This window comes from Pinus tabuliformis, chromosome 5_2 (assembly GCF_031772625.1).
Source record: "Pinus tabuliformis cultivar Carrire ecotype Pingquan chromosome 5_2, CPIR1, whole genome shotgun sequence".
In the NCBI taxonomy this organism is placed as follows: domain Eukaryota; kingdom Viridiplantae; phylum Streptophyta; class Pinopsida; order Pinales; family Pinaceae; genus Pinus; species Pinus tabuliformis.
The window spans coordinates 825,410,528-825,429,154 of NC_142306.1; the positions used below are offsets into that span (position 1 = coordinate 825,410,528).

General features: G+C 36.7%; 1 protein-coding gene across 1 annotated transcript; it reads left to right on the plus strand.

Moving 5' to 3' along the window:
- The first annotated feature begins 1,767 nt into the window (after nucleotides 1-1,767).
- LOC149161849 (uncharacterized) lies at nucleotides 1,768-2,871 on the plus strand. The gene has a single exon (XM_089435024.1). It carries the CDS (start codon nucleotides 1,768-1,770, stop codon nucleotides 2,869-2,871), a length of 1,104 nt encoding a protein of 367 aa, XP_089291150.1.
- The last annotated feature ends 15,756 nt before the right edge of the window (nucleotides 2,872-18,627 follow it).

Consider the following 18,627-nt stretch of genomic DNA (forward strand, 5'->3'; position numbering starts at 1 on the left):
GAATAAAAAGGCTGATATACGTATTTTGAACCTAATGACCGTGAGACCACCTTTTTGAATGTCGTGACCTTTTTGTGTGTTGGTTCTTTTAGAAGACTGCATTATTCGTATATAGGTTGTGATAGGCATATATGGTATATATATATATATATAAGAAGATTCATGAATTTTACGAAAGCATTGTTTTTTAAAATAAGTATATGTTGTTGGTTATTTAATGGCAATATGATGTAGGGAGGTATATCCAGAGCTTGCATTTTTAGTGGATGATTTTGTATTTTTTTTGGTCTAATTTAGATTTTATAATGTATTCATTCATCTTTATAGTTGGAGTAGTTATTTTTTTTAAAGAGAACTATCATGAATGGTTCATGAAAATAAAACATATTTTAATTTTTAATGAGTTGTGGAAAGGAATTTGTAAAGGAGAAAGAGGCAATCCTCTTAAGAAACCCACTTATGGCAAAAAGCTTTCCATCTTGGAGAACTAGAACAACAAGGCCTATGCTTTGATTACAGCATCAATCAATGAAGAGGTGAGTCATCATATTACTCCATTATTAAATGTTTTTGAAGCCTTAAAGAAGCTGAAATATTTATATGACCCACACTTTGAGCTTGAAGTAGTCCATTTTATGATCAAAATTTTTAATCTTGAATTAAAAGAAGATGATCTCCTTGTCTTAGCCTATGAAATAAGAGTCACTATGCATGACATAGAAGCCACTTGTGTTAAAATGGACAATCAGCTCACAGCTTTTGTCAAGGCATTGTATCCCACTTATTCCCATTATCTTGAGTCATTAAAAGCTAGTGGCAAACTTTCATAGATTTCTTTTCACTCTCCTATGGACAACTTTTCTGAAAGAGAGAGAGAGATTTTGGGAAGAAGAAGATGGCTACTCAGTCCCTTGAAGAAGTTTCCTTGCACAAAAAGAGATGGTAGAGCCTGGATCCATCTTAAACCCAGATCTATCAAGTGCTGAGAGGGATCAAATACCTCGAGGTGCAAACATTTCCTCATATTTTACACTAAAAAAAGAAGTTTGCACTAAAAGAGATTTGATCCCTCGTAGTGATAGGTAGATATAGGGTTAATATAGATCTAAGTTGACGTAAACTTTTTGATTTGGTCAAATTACATAAAAATCAAAATAAACATTAAATTAAATTTAAAAATAAAATAATTATAATACTTACAATTATAAGTATTACTTAAGAAATTGACTAATTCAAATTACATAAAATTAAAAAATAAAATAAATAATTAATTATAATTAATAATTAAAAGAGCCTAGATCATCTTAAGATCATTACCAAATGTGAACACTGATCAAATCTCTTTTCACATTAAAAGACTATTATAAAAAAAATTTACAAGTCAATAAATTTGATCTGATCCCTTTAAAAGCTTGATAGATCAAAAAAAACTAAACAAATTATTTTAACAACATTTTTATTTTTATTCACATTAATCAAAATATAAAATTAAATTATATATATATATAGAAATTTGATTGATATATCCCAATTTAAAATGAACCTAAAATGATCTTAAATAATATTTTTATTTATTACAGTGCCGACGTTACTCATGATGCAGTTCAAGAGTCCCTAATCCGTTATCATACAACTCTCTATTATATCGACATCTAGGGTTCTCCACGGTTTTTAGGTAGGCTTCGGATTACCTGCCCTCTCTGCCAGATCTCAATCGAAAGCGGCGTTCCGCTTTTCTTGTGTCGTTTGGTCTTTTATTTGGTTGTTATGGATTCTTCCAACGACCAGAAAACACATGATGTGCCTTCCAAAGACTACGATAACACAGAAAGAGATGAAGACATTGCAGAAAAGCAGAAGGAAAACCAGAACAATGATACCGCTAGAGATTCTTCTAGTCCTGGAAAAATCTTCATCGGCGGTCTTTCGAAGAGTACCACCACAGACGCTTTTACTAAGCATTTCAGTAACTATGGCGAACTAACAGACTCTGTTATCATCAAAGACCGTGTCACTGGGGAGCCACGGGGATTCGGATTTGTGACTTACGCCAACCCCTCTGTGGTGGACAAGGTTATAGAGGACACCCACATCCTCGATGGCAAAACGGTGGAAATCAAAAGAACCATTCCAAGGGGAAATACGTCTAAGATATTTGTGGGTGGTATACCCAAAGCTATTACTGATGATGAGTTCAAGAACTACTTCGAAAAATTCGGCAAAGTTGTAGAACATCAGATCGTGCGAAATCGAAGCACTCGGAAGTCCAGGGGTTTTGGTTTTATCACTTTTGACAGTGAGCAGTTTGTTGAAGAAATCATTTCCAAAGGCAAAATGGTTGAGTTAGGCGGAAGGCAGGTGGATATCAGGAGGTTTGAACCCAAGAAATCCTTGACCGCCGCTGCTCCTATTTATGGGATTGATAGTCGACCTCCCTACGGTCCTGGTGGAGTTGGGGGCTTCAGAGATAATTATAGTGGGTTTGGAAGGGCAGGTTATGGCAACAATCAGTATATGTCAGCAGGAGGTTATGGCGGTAGACCTGGAGGGTATGGTGAGTATGGAGGTTCTGAATATGGTAGCTGGGGTTATGGAGGTTATGGGGTTGGGAGTTTAGGAGGCTATCAAGAATATCCTTTCCTTGGTTATGGAGTTCGTCCTGCGAATTATGGTGAAGGGTTTGGTGGGTATGGCAGTGCGATGACTGGTGGCTATGGAGGTGCGGGTGATGGTTACGGTGCTGATGGTAGTGATAACTCATCAGGTGCTGGAGTGGCTTACGGCAGGGGTGGTGCTTATCGGAGTGGTAGAGGAGGTTCTGGAAGTAGGACTAATGGTCGATATCATCCATATGCCAGGCAGAACAATTGAGAATTGAGTCTATTGATAGCAATAGCTATAGATACAGAAGCGAGTGTTGGAGGTCTAAGCGATTCCAGATATTTACTTTGTAGCTTTCTAGTTTATACAGAACTAAATTTACTATTGTCGTCTAAAATCATGAATTGCATTTGCATTTGCTTGCTTGTATTGCAAGGCCGGCTTTCCAATTTCTATGCAGGATTTTGGAGAAAATGATAATCAGTAATTTTATATTTATATATGTTAACTAGAGTTATCTTGGTTTATTAGGTAGAATGATTATTATCTTTTACATGTTCTGAGTTTAAGTTGAAGATGTATTTTCCATTTTTATGAGGTCCTTTATGTAGTTTTTTAATTTTTTAATTTCTTGACTCATGTTTTCACCCTCCCTATTATGAACGAGGCTATTTAGGTTTTCAATTCAATAGATGTTTTCCAGAAAAATGTGTAAAATTACAAATATATATATTATGAAGAATTATTTAATAATTCATAAAATAAATGCACACAAGTTGATTAAGTGGAGACCTTATGCTCTCTTCATTCTTTTGGAAGGAAAATTATTTTCCAAATTTTCAAATGAAAATCTATGTATTCTCACATCTTCTCTAAAGTATTGAAAAATTATTTCATCATCATCTTCAAAAAAATCATTTTAGTATATGTGTTAAGAGATTATTGATTTGAGGCTTTTGTGATTTGTATTTTGTGTGTTACTATCTTTTGCAGTCATTGCATTCATATTTTTGGAATCAACATTTCAAACCACAGAGGAGGGTTTGAAACATCACTTCCAAAAATATGAGTTAAGAGATGTTAATATATTTGTAAAGACTCTAATATGCTTGACTCCTTTAGATTATCACTAATTACATTAAAATTGTATCATCGTTTTAATTCGAGCTAAAATCTGTAGCCAATTTTCTTTCCTATACTGTATTGCTGAGCTTCATAACAAATCCAAGGTACTTTGGGCATTCCTCTAGGTTCCCTTTACCACAAGGAAGCAAATCATTCGCATTACTCAACTATCCAACAAATTTGTGTGATTAAGATCCACTCCATTTAAGTCACTCAGCATATAAATCGATTACCCATTTGGGTCAAATTGTCATCACTAAAATTATAGAGAGAGGACTCTCTAAAACTTATTGGGTATAAGATTCTCTCTTATATTGATATTTATGAGAAAACATGGATTAATGTCTAGTTTGATAATCGTACCTTGATCTCCTCTTCTCAACTAGAATCCACTGCTTCTTGAATCAAGATGATATTGTCAATTATTTGTCTACCTAGGACAAACCCACCTTGGTTAACCAAAATCAAAATATTAAGGAATAGTTTTAGATGCATTACAAAGAGAAATTAGCCTAAATCAAGAAAAGGGAGAGGGGGTTTTCTCTTTAGGGATTAAATCTAGGAAGGAAGAGTTAATGCCTCCCCCATACATGGCAGTTTAATGGAGTAACCAACAATTCTGCAGAGATTTCACTTGATAGTTTCCCAAGAGACATGATAAAAGGAGGTAGAGAATCAATCTAGCCTAGGAGCCTTATCTAGGGTGGAGGATAAGATAATCATCTTAATTTATTTAGCAGAAGGAGACCGAGTGAGTTGGGAATTCATTTCCTCAATAACTAATTTGGCACCATTTCGAGCATATAGTCTACATTTGTTGGATCTCCAACGTCTTTGTCTTGATATAAGCTTTTAAAATTAGAAGTGGCTGCCTCTTTGATTTCCTAAAAGTTGGTGATTTGTTTCCTATGTACTTGTATATGGTAGAAGTTATTTTTTCTCTCTTTGTACTTTGCTTGTTTATGAAAAAACTTGGTATTTTTATCTTGAGCCTCAATCCATACGTTGCGAGAATTAAGACTCCAAAATTATTCTTCCCATATAATTTTATGGTAAATTTTGAATGTGTCAGCTTCTTTCTACATGTTACCTAGGGAAATTGGACTCGATTCCATCTTCTCTTGAATTTGGGCTATTTGTTATTCAATCCATAATTGTTTTTTGGTTAAGAGTCTTTCCATTTTTAAGCCAATTTTTAATGTTTACTTTTAATATTTTAATTTTAGACTCCCAAACAGCAATAGGGTTTCCTTGGACCCAAACAAACCATTAAGCCTTCACCAAACATGAGAATTTAGGGGAATGAATCCATATAGGGGAGAATCTAAAGGGAATGTGATCTAAGATATGAAGAGGGGGGAGGGAAATATGGATGGGGCGATGGTGTTAAAATCACCATCGAATATATTGTTTGAGCCATATTCTGAGTCTTTGAGAATCATTATAGGTCTCTGAAGTCATGATTTGGCATGTATAAATTAATTATGATACATACCTAAGAAAAGATACTACCTTTGAAGGAGGTTGCGATCTAGTGGGTGGATTTTGTGACATTCAACAAATGCAATTAGTGTAACAGCCTCGGGTTAAAAGTTGATGTAATAAAGTCAATAAACGAAAAATAAGACCAAGGTCATGGGACATGTATTCGAAGCTAAATGTTTGGAAAAACATCCTAGCAGGTGTTTATTTGGTTTATAATGGCTAAGGGGAAATTAACAAAGGATTTGAAGACACAAAGAGGCATTAATTGGCATTTTATTTATGAAAATAAAAGTAATTAGGAGAAAAGGAAGGTGAAAGGTCACAGGATTGCATGTGAGGAAAGTTGAAGGAAAATTAGAGGAAATTGAAGAAAATATAGGCCTCAATGATAAAAAGGCTTTTGAGGATCAGTTAATGATTTTTTTTATTTATTTTTTAATAGCTTGGAGCTCTCTCTCATACTCTTTCACACTTAGAGCATTATTGGAGCACTCCAGCATTAGAGAAAGGAAGGCAAAGGAAGGACAAGAAACCAAAGGAAAGCAAGGATCAAGCAAGGAAGAGTTGGATCAAGCAACTACAAAGGGATTACTTTGTAGGTATCGAGTTGCATGTATGATTTCCTTGATAACTTTGACATGCATGCTACATGCATGTGTGTATTTTGTTCTCTTGTTGTCATTGGCATGGGATTTTCTAGGTGTGACAATGGTATCATCCCCGCCTTGCCATTTATGAATAGTCATGGTGTGATGAGGTTCTTTCATTTGGTTGAGCTTTGGATTGTTGGATGGTTTTGGAAATAGGTGAGGTGGTTTCAGTAAAATTCCCAAGGGCCTTGGAATCCCTTATCTAGTTTATGTAAAATTTTGATAAAGTCTGAGGGTGGAAATGAGAAAATTCCTCATGGCATTGGTGAAGAAATCTTGAGGCATCTAAGCTTATTTAGGGCATAGTGATCCCTTGATCGGTTTTGATGGGATTTCGGTAAATTATGGCAGTGTGTGTTTTTGTTTGGGCCTAGGAATCCCTTGACTAGTAATGGCGGGATTGCAGTAAAGCTTGGTTTTGTAAGTGCTTGTTTCAGGCCTAGGAGTTCCTTGAACGGTTTTTCCATCTAGTTTTTTTGTTGTGAGTCCCACATTCATGTTTGGAATATGCCACGTTGGTGATTGGCTAAAAGAAATATATGGTGCAATTGAATCTATGGTCAGGTGGTATGTGGAAGTCCCTAACTTGGTTGGCTTTTGCATATGTTAATAAGAGATATGTTTCTCATGTATTTCATGAGTATTTATACTTGTTATTATGTGGCTTTGATGGTTACTCTATCATTGTTAATATTCTGGTTATATGTTACTAGTTATATGAATGGTTTCATGATAGATTCTAGTTATGGCTCTTAACATGTTTTGATTAGTAAATGAATGGTTAATGAATGCATGACATAATATATGTTATTGCAGCTCTTATGAGAGTGCATCGGACCTTCTTGATGATTTTCAAATAAATATGAAACTCCTATGTTCAAATATACGTTTATGACCTTTAGGTTACATGTTCACAATGTGTTTGACGAAATTATTGTCATGGTTAGGTTTTGTTAGGTCCATTCTTTAAGAAAAAAATTTCTGAATGTCTTTGTCTTGATGTCATCTATCATTCTTGAAAATCTTACTAAGTTCTAGGCAATGGTCTAGAGACAAGCCTTGAAAAGGTGGCACTGACTCCGGGGCCTCATGCTCATAACTGATAAATTGGGATTGTAGTCGCTACCTTGCAGGCTTATGCATGTGACGGGGGGCCTACATTTGCATGGATGTAGTGTTATGCATGTGGCTAGCAATCTATGTGAGTGAAATAATTATCCAACTCATGATTTGGGAACCTAGAGTGGTTGTTTACCTCCTGGGGGTCTTGTAGCTCCTTAGAAAGGTCAGTAAAGTTTTAGTTTATCGACTCCACTTCCTTATGATGAGCTAGGAGGTCAGGTCATGTCATAGTAGCCCTCAAATCATGTTTACCCTTGCAGGACAATGAAAGTGGGTAGATATGGGAGGGGTGGTTACAAATTGGTATCAAAGAATGGTTCAATACTTAGATTGGAAGGGAGGAGTGTGTTTTGCATGCATGCATGTCAGTGTCTATATAGTTGTTATGCATCCATTCTCATGGTTATATTTGTCTTGCATGAGGTCATGGTATGTAGTTGGTATTATCATGCAGTATGTTGATATATTGATATGATTGTGTATATAGATGTATTATGCTAATATATATTGAGATTGTAGACAAGATAGCCACCCTTGAACTTCACTGAGGTATGTTGACTATGTTTGTATTTGGTTTATCTGACATGGTATGTTTGCAGGAAGAAAAAGATCAAAGATGACTAAAAAAATGGTGGATGAGACTCCCCTTACAAATTAGATGAGAAGCCAAGAGATGAGTACTCTCCAGAAATAGAAGACACTTTGAGAAGTTTGAAAGCAAAGATCAGAAGTTGCAAAGCTGATAATGATAGAATAATTCAGTCACAAGAAAAACTTACCAAGGCACAAGAGAAACAAGCATAGGTCAATGCAGGAAGACATGACTAATGGGGCATATGGTAGCAGGTCTCATGGTGGTCATAGGTCGGATAGAGATGACATGATCAGAGACGACGGGTTCTTGGATACACCTTATAGGAGAGGCAATGGACATGGGTTCTAATATAGTCATGGTTTAGATAGGTATTATGGTCATCATCTCTATCATCCTTACCGGAGGAGCGACAAGGGATATTTTTCGGATGAGTTCAAGAAAGCTAAGACACCTACATTGGATGGAGAGTTGAAGAAAACAGAATATGCAGAGGCATGGTCATTTGGGATGAAGAAGTCCTTAAAGATGCATGATTACATAGAGAACATGAATGCCAAGATAGTTGTTTTCGGCCTCAAAGGGAAAGTAAACATCTGGTGGGAAGATGTGAAGTGTGTCAGAGACATCAGAATAGAGGAGTTGAGTTGGAATGAATTCAAGAGACACTTCAAGAAGAAATACTTGTCAGAAAGATACTATGACAACAATGCCAATGAGTTCTTTGCACTGAAGATGGGATCAATGACATATGAGGAGTACTTGTCATATATTTTTCAGTGGATTACCATTAGAATTTAAGGATCGAATTGAGTATTATGAGCCTTGGTCACTGTTGGAAGTAATTGGGAAATTGAAGCACCGTTATGAGCAATTGAAACGTAAGAATGAATCGGAGTAGGGTTGGAAAGGGAATGACAAGACTAAAGGTAAATGGCCACCGAAGTGAAAAATACTTAAGGATGCGAGTGAGAAAGAGAATGTTGTTCCTTATAACAATTTTAATGCAATTTATAAGCGACATGGGTCACAGCCTGGAGAGCAGTAAAAAAGAGGTGATGGTAGGAGACAGTTGTAGTGTTGGATATGTGGAAAAGATCATCTCAAGAAGGATTTTCCATCGTATAGGGGTGGTAGGTCATAGATTTACGGTGATTAGGAGGCACAGACAATTGGGGATGTTGGGCAGAGTATTCCTTGGATCTATGAAACATTAGGTAATAGGCAGGCAGATCACAAGGCACCTATTATCGAGATGGACGGTAAGCTTTATGATCAAGTTTTTTCTATTTTGATTGACCCTAGATCTAGTTATAGTTATGTTAACCCTCACTTGGTAGATAAGTGTGGTTTGAGAAAATAAGTGCATGTAGAGTCTTGGTTAGTATAGTTGGCTATAAGTACTAAGAATAGAGTTCATCATTGGGTAAGATCTTGTGTATTTGAGTTAAATGGTATACCTACATAAATGCATCTGAATTTCCTTCCATTGGGTTCGTACAATATGCTTTTGGGTATGGATTCATTATATCTTCACAAGACTAAGGTGGATTTTTATGAAAATGTTATTGAGTGCTTGGATGAAAATGGAGAACAAAGAATCTTACAGGGTACGAAAAAGGCTACATCGGTCAGAATGGTTATAACTTATAGCTATGTAGGAAAAGGATAGTTGCGGGAAAGAGTGTGTATTATTTGTAATGCATATTTCTAGTGATAAAGGTAAGGATGTTGAAGATGTAGAAGTCTTCAAGAGGTATCCAGTCTTACAGCAGTTTTAGGATGTGTTCCAAACAGACAGATTTGTTGCCTCATGGGGAAGTGGAATTTTTCTATTGAGTTGGTACTAGGGGAAACACCAGCACCAAAGGCACCTTACAATATGAGCACTCTAGATTTAGTGGAATTGAAGTTGCAGTTGAAGGAAATGCTTGAGAAGGGATATATTAGGCCAAGTGTATCGTCATGGGGTGCACTAGTATTATTCGTAAAGAAGATATATGGTACTCTTAGGTTGTGTATTGATTATAGGAATTTGAACAAGGTGACGATCAAGAATAGGTACGCCTTTCTAAGGAGAGATGACTTGTTTGATGAATTGAAGGGAGAAACGGTGTTCTCGAAGATTGACTTGAGATCAGGATATCATCAGGTAAGCATCAAAGAAGATGACATCTACAAGACTTCCTTTTGGACCAAGTATGGGAAATATGAGTTTGTTGTGGTTCCTTTTGGTTTGACTAATGCTCCATCTACTTTCATGTGTTTGATGAATAGTGTTTTATGTTCTTATCTAGATGAGTTTGTGATTGTTTTAATTGATGATATATTGATATATTCTAAGAATGAGGAAGAGCATGCAAAATAATTAGCAGCAATATTGAGATTGCTAAGAGAGCATCAATTGTATTCCAAGCTTAATAAATGTAGTTTCTTTCATACATAGGTACATTACTTGGGACATGTTGTTTCCAAGGAAAGCATAGCAGTGCATCCAAAAAAGATAAGATTTATCATGAAATGGGCAACTCCTAGGAATGTCGATGAGGTCAGATCATTCATGGGGTTAGCAAGTTATTACAGGCAGTTCATCATGAACTTCTCAAGGATTTCCTATCCTATTACATCATTATAGAGGAAAGGAAAGAAATTTGAATGGACATAGGAATGTGTAGTTAGTTTTGAGTAGTTGAAGCAGTTTCTTACAAATGCTCCAGTTCTAAATATTGCAGATCCAAATAAATATTTTGTGGTGTGTATAAATGCTTGCAAGAGAGAACTTGATGGAGTCCCAATTCAGGAGGGACAGGTGGTATGTTATAAGTCAAGGAAACTAAATGAGCACAAAAAGAACTATGTGACGCATGATCTTGAATTGGCAATGATCATTCCTGCATTAAATATGTGGGGACATTATCTTCTTGACATGAGGTTTGTATTGATGAGTTATCACAGTGAGCTGAGATACTTGTTTGACCAACCTAATCTGAATTCCAGGTAGGCTAGGTGGTTGGCTACACTCAATGAGTTTAACTTTGAGATCAGGTACATCATGGGTGAGCAAAATAGGGTTGTAGATGCTCTTAGTAGAAGGGTGCAGGAAAATCACATAGGAGTTATGAGTTAATATGGGACAGGATCTATGTTCCAGAAAACAGTGAACTCAAGAAGCTTATCTTGCAGAAATTTTGTGTCAATCCGTATTCAGGTCACCTAGGATATCATAAGACATTGACAACAATTAAGGAGTTATAATATTGGTTGAATATGAAGAAAGAGGTAGTTGAGTTCATCGTTGGGTGTTTCGATTTTCAACATGTAAAAGCAAAGTGTAAGCATCCAAGTGTTCTACTACAGTCGATTTTGATTCCATAGTGGAAATGGGAGGTCATTTCGATGGATTTCATTATAGTTTTGTTGAGGACATCTAGACAACATGATTTTGTCATGGTTTTAGTTGACAGGTTAACAAAGGTAGCTCACTTTATAGTGGTTAAATCTACTTATTTAGCTAGTGAGGGAGCAGAGGTCTTCATCAAAGAGATAGTGAGATTACATTGTATTCCTAGGAAGATTGTGTCAGATAGAGATGTCAAGTTCACGTTAATGTTTTGGAAGGATTTATATGTAGGTTTAAGTACAAAGTTTTCTTTTAGTATGTCTTATCATGTGCAAATGCATGGACAGACAGAGAGGGTCAATAGGATTTTGGAGGACATGTTGAGAATGTATTTTATGCACCAGTAGAGGATGTGGGAGGAGTATATTCCACTAGTTGAGTTTTCCTACAACAATGGGTATCAAAAGTCACTGAGGATGAGTCCACTGAAGGCTCTTTATGGGAAGAGTTGTAATACTCCCATAAGTTTGAGTGATCTAGTGAACATGGTACTGATTGGACTGGACATGTAAGCAGAGATGGAACAGGAAATGCAAATTATCAATAAGAATCTAAAGGCAACGCAGGATAGGCAGAAGAGTTATGCAGACCATCACACTACATTTAAGGAGTTTTAGGTTGGGGAGCATGTGTACTTGTGCATAAATCTAAAGACGAGCTCCTTGAGGATTAGGTCATGTGCTAAGTTGGAACCTTGGTATTGTGGGCCTTTTGAGATCCTTGATAGGATTGGACCAGTGGCCCATAGACTTGCATTGCCTCTGAAAATGAAATTCCATGATGTTTTCCATGTTTCATTGCTTAAAAGATATGTGAATGATGTTGATCATGTGATCGATTGGTTTGTATTGTAGGTGGATCAAGAAGGAGAATTCTAACCAGAACCTCAGTGCATTTTGCAGCGGAAATAGCTCATGCTCCGAAATCGAGCAGTGGAGAAAGTTAAAGTACAATGGAATCACTTTGGGCCCAACGATGGGAGATGGCAGTTTAGGTGCGGGTAATGTATCCTTCATTATTTATCAGTTGAGGCAAATCAGTTTTTGTATATGTAAATATTTATGTATGGTTGTATTTGTAAATACTGCAATGTGTTGTGTTATAAATACCCAATAAGTGATATCATTGTCATGTGTTATGTTGTCATGTTGGTTTTTCTTTTCAACAGGTTGTTCATTGTAAATACTGCATCGAGATATGTTATAAAGATCCATGGGTAGTATGTTTAGTTTTCAGTGGTCTTGCTGGTCATAGGTGTCATAAAACACCGAGGACAGTGTTCCCCAAAGGGGGAGGGGTCTATAACATCCCCTCGTTAAAAGTCCATGTAATAAAGTTAATAAAGGAAAAATAATACCAAGGTCATAAGACACATATTCCAAGTTTAATGTTGGGAAAAACATCCTAGTGGGTGTTCATTTGGTTTATTATGGCTAAGGGGAAATTGGCAAAGGCTTTGAAAAGGAAAAGAGGCATTAACTGAAATTTTATCTATGAAAATAAAGGAAATTAGGAGAAAAGGGAGCTGAAAGGTCACAGGATTGCATGTGAGGTAAATTGAAGGAAAATTAGAGAAAATTGAAGAAAATAGAGGCCTCAATAATAAAAAGGATTTTGAGGATCGGTTCACATCCTTTTTTCAATTTTAGCTTAGAGATCTCTCTCTATTCTCTCTCTCTCATACTCTTGCACACAAAGAATTATTGAAGCACTCTAGCATTGGAGAAAGGAAGGAGAATGAAGGACAAAAAAGCAAAGGAAAGTTGGGATCAAATAAGGAACAGTTGGATCAAGCGGTTGCAATGGGATTACTTTGCAGGTATCAAGTTGTATGTATTATTTCCTTGCTAGTTTTGGCATGCATGGTACATGCATATGTGTATTTGGTTCTCTTGGTGTCATTGGCATGGGCTTTTCCAGGCGTGATAATAGTTTCAGACTTGCCTTTCCATTTATGGACAGCCATGGTGTGATGGGGTTCTTTCGTTTGGTTGAGCTTTGGATCGTCAGATGGTTTTAGAACCGGGTGAGGTGGTCTCGGGAAAATTCCCAAGGGTCTAGGAATCCCTTGACCGATTTTGGTGGAATTGTGGTAAAGCCTGAGGGTGGAGACGAGAAAATTCCTCAAGGTATTAGTGAAGAAATTCAGAGGCATATAAGCTTGTTTAGGGCCTAGTGATCCCTTGACTGGTTTTGGTGGGATTGTGGTAAAACCTAGTAGTGTATGTTTTTTTTGGGCAGAGGAATCCCTTGACCAGTAATGGCAGGATTACAGTAAATCGTGGTTTTGTAGGTGATATTTTCGGGCCTAAGAGTCCCTTGATTGGTTTTTGAGGGATTGTGGTAAATCCTAAGGGAGCCCCAATTCTTTTGTTGTGAGTCGCACATTCATGCTTAGAATATGGCACACGGGTGGTTGGATGAAAGAAAAATTTGGTTCAGTTGAATCTATGCTCGGATGGTACATGGAAGTCCTTGACTTAGTTTCCTTTCACATATGTTAATAAGAACTATTTTCCTCTTGTATTTCATCAGTATTTATACTTGTTATTATGTGGTTTTGATGGTTGTTTTATCATTGTTAATATTATGGTTATATGTTGGTTATAAGTATGGTTTCGTGACAGATTCTAGTTATGGATTTGATGGGTAAATAAATGATTATTGAATGCATCACCTAATAGATATTATTTCATCTATTTTGAGAGGGCATCAGACCTTGATTATTTTTAGTTAAGTATGAGACCCCTATGTTCAGATATGCATTTATGACTCGTAGATTACATGTTCACAATGTGTTTGACGAAATGATTGTCATGGTTAGGTCTAGTTAGGTCAAGTATTTGAGAAAATTTTGTATGAATGTATTTGTCTTGATGTCATCTATAATTCTATAAAGTCTCATTAAGTTTTGGTCAGTAGTTTGGAGACAAGCCCTAAAGAGGTGGCACTAATTTTGGGGTCACATGCTCAGAACTAAGAAATTGGGACTACATTCGCTACCTTGCAAGATTATGCATGAAACTAGGGGCCTATAGTTGCATGGATGCAGTGTTATGCTTACGGTTGGCATTCTAGGTCAGTGAAATGACTATCCAAGTCAGGATTTGGGTAGATGGAGTGCTTGTTTAGCTCCTAGGGGTCATGTAGCTCCTGAGGAAGGTTAGTAAAGTTTCAATTTGTAAACTTCACTTCCTTAGGATGAGCTACGAGGTCGGTTCATGTCATAATAGCCATCGGCCCATGTTTACCCTGGAAGACCGGTGAAAGTGGCTAGATATGGGAGGGGTGGTTATAATTGGCTTAGATCCCACAAGGTGAAGAGGCCACCAGAGGCTCCATGTGAATCAATTGATTCAATGTTGTTTTTATTCCAAATTTTATGTTTCTTTATCAAGAGATCATTTTCACTTAGTTTTGTCTCTGGGAAGAGGGAAACTGAGTGTCGTTCCTTATAGATCAAGGACTTTACTTTTGTTATCCTTTGTTATGATCCAAGACCCCTGAAGTTCCAGAAGATAACATTCATGATTTACTTTTAGAAGAGTATGTCCCCTTGTCAAGGCGTACTATAGATCCTTTTTTTGCTCCTTTGTTTCCTAGGTCAGTCAATTTTTGAGGGATTGTATGTTGAAACCCTAACTCCTTACCTTTTTCAGTATGTTCTCTTCTAATTTTTTAGTTTGATTTCCTTCCTGATCTACGGATTTTCCCTACATACTCTTTTTATTTTTCTTTCTCATTTTTTTTCCATTGAACTTGCATTGATCATTGGTCTTGTTTCTTCCTTGGATGACAAGAATTCATCTTCTTCCTCTTCTGATTCTTCGTCTAAGTCATTGCTTGGAGATTCTAGATTCTGAGGGTTCTAGGATTGGAGTGTCTCTTGATCGTGGGAGGGAATCGAACCCACTTTTGGAGGGGCATCAAGGATATGTTAAGAATCTCCAACAGTAGCCACATCTAGGAGGACTGCAAAGCAAAAAACACTACCACCGATGCCATTTACTTGGGAAGAGCCACCTGGTGAAATACCTGGAGAAATTGTGCTATAACCTCCCATAGTGATGGGCTTCTCTGTGGATTGAGATGTTGGTTGAGGTAGCCTATTACCTACTTTACACATCTTATCTTACTTCCATTGCCTAGATGGCTCACCCTGTTGTTCTTGGGATGTTTGGGTTTTAGGGAAACTTTGGGCGAAGTGCCCATATTCACAGCACACTTTACATTTGAATGGTAATTGATCATAATCCACCTTCTGAAGATGAGACCATCTTTCCACGCTAATTTTAATAATAGATGGGAGACCTTTTTCCAAATCAACTTCAACACAAATGTGGGCACAATTGAATAGGTCATCCTATGGCTCATCACAGTCTATATATTTCCCTAGAGTGTTCCCAATCAACCTAAAGGTAGCATCATTCTAGTAGTGGAGTGGAAGATAAGGAATTTTAACCCATTTGGGATTGTTGTGGTGATATTGCAGTCTGGGTTAAAGTTAGGGGTCCATCGATCTAGAAACAGAACTTGTGCTCCCATAAACTACTGGCCACTTCTGAAGATCAAGTCACAATCTACTTTGTTTTCAAAATAAAATGTGAAAAAACCCTTACCACAAAAGGAGGAAACCACTTCCCCCTTGATTAAATGATTTTAGTTCTTTTCAATCCAAATTCGAACTAATTGAGGAGAGGACAAAAGGCCCTTAAACTGCCCTATAAGGCCCCAACTGCAAGCTAGAGGGCTCAAATTCTTACCTATGGAGCATTGATCTCAATCTTAGGGATATCATCAAGTTTCTTCATGAAACGAAAGGGTTCTTACTTCTTAAATTTGGGACCCGCAAAAACCAAGGAGTTAAAATCCTTGATCTCCTTGGTGAGGGAAGAATTAGAGGTCGATGCATCCATGGTTGGTTGTCTGGATAGGGATGCAGACGAGGGGGGGGAGGTCAAAAGTAGAGGAAAAATAAAAGGGAGAATGGGAATGGAGAGTGAAAAGAGAGGAATGCAGTGAATCAAAGGCTCACAACGACTGACAAGGATTAAGCCCACAAGCCCAAGCAATGAATCGAGAGCAAGAGTGTTATATTTTTAATGTAAAAATTTGAAAGAAAGTTCGCACATTGAAAATTTTGATCTCCCTTGATGCTCAATAAATATGTAGTTAAAACACACACACACATATATATATATCACATATAATCAATGGAAAGAATAATGAAAATCAAAGGAACCATTCCAAAGGTGAGTGCGTTCAAGGGCCAAAGATGAAAAATATTTGTGCGGGTATTATATCACATTTATTACTAATAATGAGTTCAAGAACAATTTTTCTAAGTTGGGAAAAGTTGTAAAACATCAGATTATGCAAGATTGAAGCATTGGACACTCCAAGGGATTTTGATTTATCACCTTTTGACAATGAGCTAGTTGTACAAGAAATCATATCCAAAGGCAAAATGATTAAGCTAGGTAGAAATAAAGTAGTCTCCCTATGTGTCTGGTGGATTTTGGGGATTCAGGGATGGTTAAAGTGAATTTAGAGGGATAGGTTATGTCAATAACCCATAAATGTCAACAAGAGGTTATAGTTGTAGGCCCAAAGGGTATGCTGAGTATGGACGTTTTGAATATGGTAGAGGTTATAAAGGTCATGGGATTGGTAGTTTAGGAGTCCATCTTGTGTCTTATGGCGAAGGGTTTGGTGTTTAAGGTGGTGGGACGACTGGTGGCTATGGAGCTATAGGTTATGCTTATAGTGCCAATAATTATGGTGGTATTTTTAACTCAGCACGTGTTGTTGGAGGTGCTAATGATAGGGGTGGTTCTTATGAGAGTGGGAGGGAAGCCTTTGGAAGTAGAACCAATGGTTAATATCACCCATGTGCTAGGTAGAACAACTGACACTAGAGTCTATCCTAGTAATGGCTATTAAGGGCAGATAAAAAAGTGAGTGTTAGAGCTCTAAGCAATTCCAGGTATTTAATTTGTAGCCTTTTAGTTTTTTATTTTCCAAAGAAAATAAATAAACAAATAAAACAAAACAAAACAAAAAAATAATTTTATTAATAAAATTAGTTACGTATTCATGTTTTGTCACTATTCACTCCACAATCCACATTGTTTCCAGTTACAAAAAATAGTATCATCTTGATGTACCCTCATATCTCTAATATAGGTTATAGTCTATCTTCATTACATTCATTTTTAACATAAATATATCATGTTATCTATTAATGACATGTAAAACCTGTTGTACGAACCAGCGAATAATAAAACATGTATCATAAGTGATCTTGATGGAAAACGCTATGTTTTTAAAAGATATTGATACTCCTCAATTTTTTCAGAGTGTTGTAGTCAAAAGCAGAGATTTTGATCTCGCCTAGTGTTGTCGAAACTCCTTTCTTTGATGGAAGGGTCGCAACCTGGCTCTATTCTCTTCAAATGTGAGGAAATGAAATATTTTGGAAGATCTTCTTCAGAGTTTTAATACAATGCATCAAATTTGCAAGAGAATGTGGATAAAATTGTGAAATCCACAGTACCCAGTCAATGATTCCTTTAGAATCAGAAAACAGAGTAAGATTTTCAATACTTAACCATTTGGCACAAATAAGAACTCCCCATAAAGCAATAATTTTGGCACAACCCCATGGTATCGGCATCACCGACCCACCATAAATGATAATAACTACTAGGCCATAATATGATGTAAGTGACACATCCCCGCATCCTCTATGTGGAAGCCCCATCAAAAAAACTAATCGGGAATTTATGCCACACCTCCTTATACTGTATTGATCTCTTAACTTGTAGCTTCTTTCTAGGGCCTATCTCTTAAAAATATGAAACAATCTTTACAATTGTTACTCTCACATCTTCCACAATCTATTCAAATATCTTGGAATTGTGTCATCTTTATATGCCCCAGAAAATATAAAATGTCAAAGTACAATATTCCTTGTAAGTTCTGAAGTAGTGTGAGAGACATTCCTCAATCGGGCTCTTAACCCAAACCACATCAATATTGATTAATTGAATGACCCCACCCCACACCAAGGTCATAAGGGACAAGTGAGGTATAGATGACCCACGTCCTCATAGTCGTTCAAGAAAACTATACTATTCCAAGTGCCAAAAAGCCTCCTTTAAGGAGGTCCTCCCAAGTGAGAATTTTTTTATGAATGACCAGCCAACAAGACCATTTATTTTTTGTGAAATATCCCACTTCCATGATTAATGAAACCATAACTTATTGTCCAGTGAGCTATAAACTAGAGAAACCATGTTGTATACCTCTTTCACCAAAATATGACCCTTAATAATGTGTCCATTTAATGTCCCATGCTTCGATAGAGAAATGTCAGCTAGACTTAATTGTAAAATATAGTTTTCCCATTGTGCAACTAAGGGTATTGAAATTATGATCTTACCATCATTGAGCCATGAGTGAAAAATAGGAAATGTATTATAGGAAACATATATATGATTAGGAAAGACAATACCGCAATCATGTATATGTTGAAGGAGAGGGGTCGATAGAGAATGATTACCAACAAAGCCTTTTATTTTATCAAGACCAATCTCAATCTTTGCACCTGAACCTACCTCCCATCTCAGGCATCCAAGTAACCACAGCTT